The sequence below is a fragment of the Typha latifolia genome, chromosome 13 (assembly GCF_019914945.1).
Source record: "Typha latifolia isolate L0001 chromosome 13, TyphaL0001v2, whole genome shotgun sequence".
In the NCBI taxonomy this organism is placed as follows: domain Eukaryota; kingdom Viridiplantae; phylum Streptophyta; class Magnoliopsida; order Poales; family Typhaceae; genus Typha; species Typha latifolia.
This window is the reverse complement of record NC_133098.1, coordinates 5,498,028-5,511,120: the sequence shown is the minus strand read 5'-3', so window position 1 is coordinate 5,511,120 and position 13,093 is coordinate 5,498,028. Positions and strand designations below refer to the sequence as shown.

Sequence of the window (13,093 nt, the reverse complement as noted above, 5' to 3'; positions counted from 1 at the left end):
ATTTGTCCATTAGTAAATTCAGTCCCTCAATTTGGAATGAACTAATTGTCCTCATTCAAAAAATTTCTCATACAACAACTCAATGCATGAAGTTCTCTTAAGGTTTATTCTAGCACAGTCTGTTTTTTGAGCAACTATTTTATTGTTTTCTAATTTCTTCAGCTGGTGGAGCTTCTTGATTGTCCGCTGCATAACTACTTTAAGCAGGCTGATTGTTTAAATTACTTCTTTTGTTTTCGCTGGATCCTGATACAGTTCAAAAGGTAATCCTGGTACAGCTCAAAAAGAGCCATGCGACATAGTATATACTAATCTCTTTTGTGTTCCTTTCTGTTTCATTGAAGAGTAGTTTGTGATAAACTATTTGTATTATCTCCAGTTCATGTTTAGCCCTGTCTAATACTTACCAGATGGATAATGTATCTGGGGCATTCTGTTTTATTGATATATCTCCAGTCCATTCTTCTATTTTGGTTGTCATTTTTCTGTTCGAATTATCTATTGGACTAGACTGCAACTACAATAGTTCTTTTTTTCTTCTGTTTATCATCTCTTTCAACTCTCTTCATTGACATTCTCTACACTCGGCTTACAGATGGGAATTTTAGAACTAATAATTTAGTGGACATAATTAAATATTAAGCTGTACCTGAAAAGGTCGCAGAAGTCACTAACAAGGCAACTTGTGATGCAAATAGAAAATGGAATCACTTTTTGGAACAATTTTCTAAAACTGACACTTTTATGCTAATAACTAAAAACTGCTGTAATTAAATCTGTCTGGTTATCCTGTGATCTTAACTCTGATATTTCAATCTCACCTCATTTCTTTAAATAATTGACTATTTTGACACCCATCAAATGCATTCATTAAATAAATCTACCATTGTCAGCGTCCATCAGATTTGTTATGTTTAAACCACAGAGAAGAAGTTGACAATAGTTTTCTTAAATGATACCAGAATTTCCTTAGCCAGAAATAATGTAGACCTTTATAGTATGCTGACTTGTTATTGAAGGACTTGGTGAAGTATCCATAACACAATAAGTGAATAAATAGATATCGTGGATGTATGTGCTCTGTCAGAATAATGGTAAAAAGAAAGTCCTGAGTATAGTCATGAAGTTTAGCATTTCATTGAAAATATATGCTTTACCTCTTTCCTAAATTAGGGTTGTGATTTATGTGCTTGTCCAATTAATATTAGGCATGTCCAATGTGTAAATGAGATGACAGGTGCTGATATCAGTTCTGCTCTTTGAGCTAACATGCTAATATGCTAGTTCTTGAAGAATAGAGGACGGTTTGAATTTTGTAGGAAAGTGGTCTACACTTTAAATTTCCTATATGTTTCTAAATTAGGGAAAAGAAGCGGCTCCAAATTACATAAGCTCTTCCATTGCTCCACTTTAATGAAGGCACCTTGCTTTATGCAAGGAATTCACATCCACTGTGAACTCTCTAGGTTTCAATTTTGGACAGTAGTTTGTCGAAGCCTAATTAATGTGAACTTAGGTTCTGCTGAAGTCATTGTTGTTGTATGATTGGTAGATAAAGAAATCTGTGTACACCAAAATTTTTAAATAGGTTCTGCTAATTCAGTGTTGTTTTACGTTGTTATACACTTATATGAACTCTAAGACATGTATAGAAAAAAGAAAAAGAAAAGGAGAAGTTGAATTGTTCTCCAGTGGTAGATGGTCAGGGCAATTAGATGTAATGATGTTCAGTAGTCTCGGGTAGAGGAATATGTTGTATTTACCACTAATGTTGCAAAGTAAAAGCCTGATTGTCCAAGGATTCCAGTCTATCTAAGTTTATAGTAAGTATGTGACACATTTCTGGTACTAGTGGCTGCAATTAAAGGTCAACAATATTAAAATAGTTGTTAATCTCATCCCTAAATTTTTCTATAGGGTCTTTTTCTTAAATTATAGTCTTAACTGTGCCTATACTTTGTTTCTTGCCTGTGTATATCACACCTGATTGAATTTGCTGTCTCCTGTGTTATTCAGGGAGTTTGAATATGAGCAGATAATGCTGTTGTGGGAAGTATTATGGACACATTATCTATCAGAGCACTTCCACTTGTACATGTGTGTTGCAATCTTGAAAAGATACCGCAAGCGAATCATGGGTGAGCAGATGGACTTTGACACCCTCCTGAAGTTCATCAATGAACTTAGTGGCCATATAGATCTTGATCGCTCCATAAGAGACGCCGAGGCTTTGTGCATCTGTGCAGGAGAGAACGGTGCTGCTTTAATTCCACCTGGGACACCACCATCCCTTCCCATCGAGACCGACTCGGGGCTCTATCAACAAGAAGACGAAGTGTTGTGATACAATCACCTTCATATTCACTTTTGATGGAATCATTTAAATTTCCTTAATGATATATGTAAATAAAAATGGTTTTCCTGTTACTCAGATTTTCAGTGCAGTGATATCGACCTTCTTCAATGTATATAGACGTGTGCTTACTCCCATGTTGAACCAAGAGAGAGATGCCTGCAATTGTTCATTAATAGCTCTCAGAAATGATCTGTGCATAGCACACTCCCTTGTTCTGTTGATTATTCCCGTCATATGTATAAGAATGATTTGTGTACGGTTGTGATCTTGTGATCTGCATACAGGTTTACCTTTTAAGCAGAACCTTTAGCTAGATGTCTTTTTAATGTGATTTTGTCAGTTTAAAAGGCCAATCCAATCACATTAAACCTGTATCCGATGGATCTTGCAAGTTTTTAAGGCCTGTCTCAAGTCTTCCGTCGCATTATATTTTCTCATTATAAAGTGTTATCTTATTATTATTATTATTATTATTTGAGATGAGTGAAAACTTATTGATGAGTTTTTAACTATTTGAGAACTATCACATTGATGTTATCTTCTTCTTTTTTTCCTTATTATTATTATTAGAGAAGTGGGAACTTTACGATGGTTTGGTTAAAATCTTAAAGTACTTTCTCCAATTGAATGTTATTAATTCAAACTTGTTGCTTTGAGTTAAGCTCGAAACTAATTTTAAGCCATGAACGGAGTTTGCTTGGTTGCACTCTCTGTGGTTTGGCTAAAATTCAAAGTGATATTTTGAACTTTTTACTTTGTGACATTGCTTCTAAACTGTCCCTTGCTCGTGCAGTTTAGTTTGCTAGTCCTCCTGGGAATCAAATGTAGCCAGCTTCCTCCCAGACTGGTGAGATTGGATTAGCTCCTTCAGCTCTCTCTCTCTCTCCCCTCTGCTGGCCCAAGCTTTTCCTATCATGTGGGGGGGGAATACAAATTGCTGCCAAACCCATGGAGAATGTTAGAGATGCTACAAATATCACGTTGAGCGAGAGCTTCGAATCCTTGTCCCCCTCTGCTAGGTTGATGCTTCTGGCATGGAGGACGTGTGGGTGGTATTGGCATCTACATTTGCAACTACCCCGGTGTGCCCATTTTTTGACAGCTCCTTAGTCAAGGAAGCTCTTGTAATATCAAGATCATTATTAGTAGACGTGTGTCCTCAAGCTGTTTCATCTACACTGACTGTCAAATGATGGTCAAGGCAGTCAACTCTCCTCGCTTTTATGCTGACCGGGCTGGGAGACAGGGGAGTCCTGAAATAGGGTTTGATGCAAATCTTATAACCTAACTCAACCCAAAAACTTAATTGTTAGATGAAGGCCTAAGAGTATATATAAAATCTTTCGCTTTTTCTTCTTTTTCTAATATAGTATTAAACTCTCATATGTGATACTCAACAATCTCCTCCTTAACAATGAGCCTAACATCAATTACTCCCCTTCGAGTCTAATCTACTACTCTTAACCGCTCAATTTCTTTTTCAATTATCTATCAGTTTCAAGAGTCTAGCTCTTCAATGTCAATTTTATGAGTCACCGCAAACTCACCCGTCCAAGTGCATGTGTCAATTCCACACATTATTGTCCTAAACCAGATCCTTTGTTAGTAATCTTTTTATCACCAATTTGGCTTATACCTCTCAGTGCCATCATATTCGTTGTTCAATCTATAAACCCGTGTATTGTGAAGAGCCTTCTTTCCTACAAGTAGATGTACCAATCACATCTGATTTGCCATCAATGAGTCCTTCCCTCCATTATAGCTATATGCTACTAGGGCGTTACAATCAACCTGCAAAGCTTCTTCAGAATAGTTTGGCTCACCAATGCTAGTTAACAATAAATAATGTAGAGAAGGAAAATACTGAGTAGGAGGTTTGACATTTCTGGTAGCTCTCCTAGGAGCAATGAGGTCTGACATTTTTGGTTATGATTCTACCTTATTCAATTATCTCCTCAAACAATACATATTCTTTGTTGTCTTATTCTTTTTTAGATTTATCTTTGTACATATTAAATATTATATATATTTTTTTTTTTCTAATGGTTTTCTATTTTCTTTATCCCAAAAGCGATACACAAAGTCATGTTGCCGATAACCAATGGAAAAGTAATTTTAAACTTGATATCCAACTTATTCCTATTCTCAAAATTAATATGAATATATGATATACAACCCAAAGTTCTAAGATATAGTAGATTTACCTCCTTACCAGTCCATAGCTCTTCCAATAATGCTCCATCCAATAGGATTGAGGATCCTCTGTTGATTACACACACATCGATATTCATTGTATGCACCGAAAACTGCTTCGGCAAACTAGCATGCAGCCTTATGCTCCTGGCACGCTCCATTATGGTGCAGTTATATGCTCAGCTATATCATTTTACTATGGTGTCCCTGGAATAGTCTTCTCTCATTTGATTCCTTTGGTAGCACAGTATTCTTCAAATTCATTACTGTAGTACTCTCCACCATTGTTCAATCTCAAATTCTTTAGCTTTATACCTATTTCACTTGTTAGAGACATCAAATATGTCAGATTTATTTTTCAGAAAATAAACCCATAACTTTCTAGTAGCATCACCAATGAAGGTAACAAAATAGGAAGAACCAACAAGTGAGCATACCCAACTCTAACTTTTATTATTGTGGTGCTTATCGCTTCTCTATGAAGCTCATTTCATAGACAGTCTTCACAAAAATATAAATCCATTGACTTTAGCTCTAAGAGTAGACCTGATCAAAAGATCCAGCCCTCTTGTCCCGGCCCGATTTGGCCCGGCCTGAGCCCGAACTACAAATGGGCAGCACGAGCTAGCCCTTTGCCCGCCGCCCGACCCAACCCAAAAGCGCGCTCGTTCTACTATAGTGAAAACCAACAAAAATTTTGTACTATGTAATATTTTACATTATTTAGCACACCTATCCCATCGGTGATCAGCCCCAGCCTATATAGTACTCTTTGTACTATTGAAATTTTTTTAATATATTATTTTTTCCAAAAAAGGGAGGAACAAAAATATTTTTTTTAAATAAGCTAATGGTAAAAAAATTCTAAAAATAGATAAAAAATTCTGAAAATTAGCAAAATAGGATCTTCATTTTTTTTACTATTTTACCTTTTTAACATAAATAAACAACTAGTTTATAGGGCTATTTTGGTAATTTTAACTTTTCTTATGCTTATAAATAGATGATAAATCTTCTAATTTATCGCACATTCTCAAATTCTTTAATATCTCAAGTTCTTTCTAAATTATAAGTTTCAAGATTCTTAGTATTCCAATTAGCAAATTCTCCCCAATATGGATTCCTTTGATGATCATATAGAAATACAATCGGAGGGCAAAGATTCAGTTAATCTTACACCCGCATCTCAACCTCAACCTGATTTGGAAATTTTAGCTTCAGCTTTAGCTTCGTCATCAGATGATTCTAAGAGATTAAAGTCCGAGGTATGAAAGTATTTCAAACGGATTGAAACGAAAGATAACCAAGGTAATGTTATAAATAATGTAATCATAATTTTTCTGCATTAACTAAGAATGACACTATTCATCTAATGAGGCATATTAAGGACAAGCATAAAAAAATCAACTTAATATTAGACAAATGTTGCTTAATCAAGGTGCTTTCAGAAATCTTTCTAATTTTCAATGCAATTATGAAAATACTCGTAAAGAAATAATTAAATATATTATTCATAGAAATAAACTTTTTACTATGGGTGATTATCCGAAACTTGAAGATTATTTACAAAGAGGGTTTTAATCCGACTTCTAAAAGAATTTCTCGTCACACAATTAGAAGAGATGTTTTAAAATACTTTGTTGAAGAAATAGAAAAATTAATTTCAGATTTTAAAAAATTAAAATCTAGATTTTTTTTTACTAGTGATATTTGGATTTTATGCCAACATTGGTCTTTTATGTGTATAATCGCACATTTCATTGATGATAATTGAAGATTAGAAAAATGAATAATTTTATTTTGAAAGCTTGATGAGAGTCATATTAGTGAATAACTATTTTGTATTATTATTCACAAATTAACAAGTTATAATATCCAAAATAAGGTTTTTTTTTCTCTCACTCTTGATAATTACTCCACAATTTCAAATTTTTGATATTTTTTATTTCTTTACTTTGTAATGGTGAATTATTACATAATAGATGCATGTGTCATATTATAAATTTAATTGTACAAAGTGGTCTAAAAGAAATTGCTAAGATAATTCATAAAATTAGAGAAATTATACATTATATTATATTTAATGATAAAAGAGCTAGAAAATTTGCAAATATGTGTAAAAGGTGTGGATTGTGAAGCTAAAAAACTTCCAGTAGAGTAGAAAGTTGGTTTCTAAAAAACCTTAGCGCCGTCTAGGTTTTCCCCTTGCCAAGGCCAACCTTCTGCCGGTGTTGCTTCTACCGGCCCAATCTCTTTTTCCTCGCCCTCTCTCGTTTGACCACTCTGCTACTCCTAGTTCCTACCCTACAGATATTCCCTCCGTTTCGTACTGCCTCATTTCCCTATACTGCCCCTTGTTGTCTTGTCACCATTAATTAATACCCACTTCCCTACTATTCCCCCCATCACCCATATTTCCCATTGCCTCTCAGTTTCTACACATCACTTTTACTCTATCCCCTATTTTGTATGCCTTGGATTGCGTGACGTAAACCTATTTATTCTCTTCCTAGTTTTTCTTCCTAAGCTTTCCTTTCCTATGGAAGACTGAGAGGAAGTATTCAAAAGGTTTGCAGCTTTGCTCCTATACCCAGATTCTCCTCCTAAGATTTGTCTTCCAGCCGACTGCATTGTTCCTGATAGAAAGCCAGAAACCTGTCTTGTAGGCAAAATCATTTCGGTTCAATCGACCAACCCTCAAGGTTTGAAATTGGCATTATCTAAGGCTTGGGGACTTGAAGATAGAGTTTCTTTTGAGGAAATGGATGGACTCTAACATCTTTGTCATCACCTCGCCATCGGAAGATGATAAATGGCGAGTTTAGGCCGACGGTCCTTAGTGCTTCTCTCGCAACCTCTTTGTGTTTGTGCCCTTCCTACCTCAATCGAAGGTGGAGTCATGGGATTTCTCCACTTGCACTTTCTAGGTTCAAATTCATGGGCTTCCAAATTACATGTCGATCTCCTCGGCTAAGCTCATTGCTGCTCAAATCGACCTTTGGAGTGAGGATAATCCTAATGATCTTTCTTCCTAGACGAAATTCATAAGGGTTCGCATTGTGGTCGATATTACCAAACTTCTTGTTGGGTCTATGTTAACCAAGCTAATTAATGGTGTCGAGACTACTATTTCTCTAAGGTATGAACGGCTACCGCATTTATGTACTTTCTGTGGATATATTGGACATGCCTTTGCAGATTGTGGCTCCAGGCTATCACTTGCGGCGAAGATACGGCTTGAATATCCTCCCCTGTTGCATGAATGATTACTCGTCATGCTGCAACCCAACTTTCTTGACCTCTCAGCTTCACCACAGTCAAGCAAGTCCTTCTGTTTCACTGGATCGAACAAGGGAGGCTCCTTCTCTCGCCAACGAGATCTAGAAAGTCCTGTAGCCTCTTATTCATCCACAGGTTCACCATGCCGATGTTCTTCCTTTCAAGCTTCAAGCCTTATTAAAGTGATGGGGTCATTACCAAAGCTCTCTTCTTATCTCATCTCTATTCTTGTTGATTTTGTGGCTTCTCACATCTCGTCTGCTTCGAAAGTCATTGCTTCTTCTCCAGATAAAATGGATAATACATCATTACTTTTGCAGTCGGTGCCTATTTCCGATCTCAGAGTATCTCAGGTTGTTGCCAGGGATGTTACGAAAGAGCCCATGCCGATATTGCCTTTACCAGCTCGTCCACCATTAGATATGTAGCTTTAATGTCCACCTCGGGTTATGCCAAACATATATCCCAATTTCTAAAGGCAAACGGAAAGTTCCCCCTCGGCATGACAGATACTCATCCTCCCTATCAAGCCATTGAAAACCATCATGAAGCACAATCGAGTTAGAAGTGCGACAAGGCGATGCCTGCCGCACGATCAAAGATGAAAGCTATTGCATGGAATTGTAGGGGTTGCGGAGGAGCCTCTACAATTCATAACTTGAGCCAAATCCTTCGCAGTACTCTTTCTTCTTTTGCCTTCATCTTCGAGACTCATTGTGACGCCTCAAGGTCCTCTTCTATTATCTCTTCACTTCCCCTCTCTTGCTCATTTGTTGTCCAGCTAACAATAGGGCTTGTGGCTTATGGATGCTTTGGAATGACTCTATTACTATCACTATTAAAGGCTCTTCTCAACATTTTATTGTTGTGGAAGTGTTAGAATCTGGTGCTACACTCCTGTGGCTCTTCATAGGTGTTTATGGAGATCCAACGCACTAGCACACGGCTTTTATTTGGTCTCTTATAACTAATATCATTCAGGACTCTCCCACTTCACTAGTCGTTGCATGGGAGATTTCAATGGAATAGCATGCGCTACTGAAAAGCTTGGAGGCCTTGCTCCTAACCGTCCCAGATACCAAGCTTTTGTAGATTGGATTCATAGTGTTGGTTTAGTCGATCTTGGCATTGATGGTCCGGGTTATACTTGGTCAAACCGCTAGGAAGCTCCTAGATTAATCAAGGAACGGTTGGATCAGTGTCTTGCAAATCCTGCTTGGTGTACCCTCTTTCCTAAAGCAAAAGTCTTTCACTTACCAGCTATATCAAGTGATCACAACCCCCTCCTTGATTCATCTCTCGTGAACTCTCCTAGACATCGATTCTAGGTTGAAAATTGGTGGCACTAGATTCCAAATTTTTCTGAATCTTGTTCTAACCTCTGGCACACTTCCATTCAGTCTACTTGTAGTTTTTCAGCAAATATACATCGTTTTAACTCTAAGCTGAAGTCTTGGGCTCGCAACCATTCTCCTAATCCATCTTCTGAACTTAAGAAGATAGAACATCAAATTATTACTTTACAAGCCATCCCTAACCCGTTCGTTGTTGTCTTAGCCTATGAGAACGCTCTTCGATCAGTGCATGAAGAACTTATTTGCCATCAGATGTGGCTTGCTGCTGGAGATAAAAATATAGCTTTCTTTCATACCTCAGCCTCGGTCAGAAGATGTCGCAACCTTATTTCATCTCTTACTTTGGCTTTAGGTGAGCTTATCAACTGTCCAAGGCGTATACAGGAAACTTTCCTTCAGCATTTTCAAACTTTATTCACTTTTGCTACGCCTCCCTCTTCTAATGGCCTGCCTTAAACCATTAGAGATTGGTTCTCTAAGATTGGTTCTCTAAGGTCAATGAAGAGCTCATGTCTGATCTTTGCGATCCTCCATCTGACGATGAAATCACTAAAGTTCTCATGCACTTTGGCCCTAATAAAGCTCCAAGCTATGATGGAATTAATGAACGCTTTCTTCAGACATAGTGGACAACATTTAAACCTGAAATATGCCAATATGTTAGGAGGTTCTCTACATCAGGCTCCATGGACTGAAACCTAAATAAAACTATTATTATTCTCATACCTAAGAAGCCTGCTCCTATGTCAGTTGGAGATTTCAGACCAATTAGTCTTTGCTCTATTGTCTACATACATATTTCAAAGATTTTGGCTAACCAATTGAAACCTCTTCTCAATGACATTATCTTTAAAACCCAAAATGCATTCATCTCGGGTCGCCAGATTATTGACAACCATATTTTAGTTCAAGAAATTATGACTTACATGAAATCTTCTGCCGGCACCTATGGATCTTTTCTCTTGAAAGCTGATATCTCAAAAGCTTTCGATTGTATAGAATGGTCCTATCTCTGCAATGTTCTAGCTCTTCATGGTTTCCTGGCCAAGTTTATTAACCTAATCAACCAATGCATCTCCACCACTTCATTCACAGTGGATATCAACGGTAGCAAGGGTGGTTTCTTTACTCCTTCGAGAGGTCTTCGTCAAGGCTGTCCTCTCTCGCCATATCTTTTCGTCTTAGGTGCTAATCTTCTTTCACTATTACTTGATCAGGGCTTAGCATCTAAGAAAATTATTGGACTAAAGCTAGCTCACCCAGCCCCTGTTATTACTCACCTACTATTTGCACATGATCTAGTCTTAGTGGGTAAAGCAACTGTCAAGGAAGCATTCCATCTCAAATCCATTATGGATAATTATTGCTCATTCTCGGGTCAGGCATTCAATTTTGATAAGTTTGCTATTCACTTTAGTAAGAAAACTCCAAATACTTCTTGTTCCATCATTTTGGATATTCTAGGTGTAAAGCAAATGGAACATCATGATCGGTATTTGGGCTCCCTCCTTATTTGCCCGCGGTCAAAACTAGAAGTATTTCACTTTGTTTTAGATAAATTTAAAGATAAACTTGCCATGTGGAAATCCAAACTTCTCATTCATGCTGGTAGACTGGTTCTTACGAAATCAGTTCTATCCTCAATTCCAATATTCTATATGTCTACAGTTTGCTTTACAGGCCGGCTTCTAAAGAAATTCGACAGTGTGCTTCGAAAGTTTTGGTGGGGACCTAGCAAAGACCGACCCATCTGTCTTCGAAGTTGGGAGGTGTTCAGCCGCTCTAAAGATCATGGTGGTCTTGGTATCCATTCTTTTGAAGCAGTAAACAAATCTCTCATTATTAAGTTGGTGTGGAGACTTTTAATATCAAATGGCTTGTGGACTAGATTCTTAAAGCCCATTACTTCCCTAGTTCTTCTTTTTGGGATGCTGCACCGTAAGCGACTTTCTTCTTGGTCATGGCTTGCAATGCTCCATGTCAGAGAAATCGTTAAATCTCAGGTAGTTTGGGAAGTCGGATCAGGAGCTAATATTTATATTACTCAGGACACATGGCTACGCGGCATGGACTTATCGTATCTTGTTCTCCCTCCTAGCATCTCTCATGTCATTCACCTAATATCTCCAACAGGTTTATGGAATCAACAGCTTATCTCTTCTATTTATCCGTCATATGTTGCTACCCGCATTATTAATTCACCCCCACCCTCACCTTCTGAAGAGGATTGCTTACTTTGGAAGCTTACTCCCACTGGTCGCTTCTCTACTCGATTGGCATTTCAACTCATGGCTCAAGGTACTTGGTCTGCTTCTTCTTCCTCTCTTCCTCTCAAAGCCCTTTGGCGAGTTGTTTGGAAGACTAAAAATATTCTTCTAAGGATCCTTATTTTCATCTAGTGCTGTCTCTCCCAAGCGCTACCAACCAAGGAAGCTCTTCATACTCATTGGTCTACTATTGATAAATTTTGTCATCGCTGCACGAGCTCATCGAAATCTATTATTCATGTTTTTTTACTGTCCTTTTGCAAAGGCTGTTTGGTTTGGTATGGGATTCCGTTGGCCTCACATTTCCTCTCTTTCTGATTGGTTGATAGATCTTCACACCAAACAAGGTGCAGACTTATTTCCCCCTCTCTTTGTCACTATGTGGTGTGTTTGGAAAGATCGAAATGATTGTTTATTTTGGTAGTACGATCTATCAAATGTATCATCTCTTCTTGTCAGATGATCTTTCTTTGACTCAGATCACCATTCCAATGCCGACTATTCAGACGGAGATTACTTCATTGACCTCACTCTCTCTTTGTTGGGTTGACGCTAGTTGGTGCAAAGGATTGGATGTTGGAATTGGTATTTATCTCCAATTAGCATTCTCAAGAATACTTCGGCAAACTATTTATTTACCTGACTGTCCTTCGGCTTTAGAAGGAATATTTTAATGATATGCACTTGTTAATATTGTTCAACTTTTTATTGCTTTTAAAAATGATCGGTATTTACATAATATTTTACAAAAAATGGAAACTAAATATGCTAAATATTTTGAATAATTTTCTTTGTATATTGGTTTTGACATTTTATTAGAACCTCAACTTAAAGAGACCGATCTTTTTGATATTTTTAATGGTTTATATGAAGAGAAATAAGATGACTATGTTTCTTATGATATAACTATTAAAAGTTATTTTGAAAGGCTTTTTAATGGTTATTCTATTATATATGGTTCTTCTTCCTCTATGTCTTCACCTTTTATTATTCTTTTTGAAAGTGGTAGCACTAAGAAGTCATTACTTTTCCGACTTAAAATGAAGATAAATTCTTTATCAATGTCGAGGGAAATTACTTAGCTTCAAACATATTACAATCATTTTGTAAGTGGGGATAAAATAGACATTTTAGCATGGTGGAAGACAAATAAGACGAGATTTCTAATTGTTACTTGTAACAACCCAATCTTAAAAGAAAAATAAAAATTCTTTGCATGGGCACGACGTGGCCGGCCTCGTGCCCATGCAATGGGGCAACGTGGGGGGGGGGGGAGGTGGGGTGCCCTCACGCCGCCGCAGCGGGCCCCAGCGCTGCAGCAGCCACCGCCTCTCTCTCTCTCTTTTGCCCCACTAGTTATGAGTCTGTGCGCACAGACAATCGGACATATGTCGTTCGTTAGAGCATATGTGGCGAGTTATCCTCACGAGATTTCTATCAACTATGTGGGTGCCCGGTCTGGATGGATGTTGATATCCTAGCAGGTGGCGGGGTATGATTATATTTGAGATACTCTTGTAGGTGACGAAGTATACTTTGAGCCTTCGGACATGATGTTGAGACCGGATACCGGGTGTTGACTGTGCACAGTGGTCTAGTATGATGATATTATACCGAGATGTCGGTGATGATCGTGATATTAA

General features: G+C 37.5%; 1 protein-coding gene across 1 annotated transcript in view; it reads left to right on the top strand.

Moving 5' to 3' along the window:
• LOC140799771 (uncharacterized) overlaps positions 1-2,612 on the top strand; it is a 36,429-nt gene extending 33,817 nt beyond the window's left edge. The window contains exons 14-15 of the mRNA XM_073154225.1: positions 163-263; positions 2,017-2,612. Of these exons, the coding sequence (XP_073010326.1) occupies positions 163-263; positions 2,017-2,344 (429 nt within the window). The 3' untranslated portion in view covers positions 2,345-2,612. The remainder of the gene's footprint in view (positions 1-162; positions 264-2,016) is intronic.
• The last annotated feature ends 10,481 nt before the right edge of the window (positions 2,613-13,093 follow it).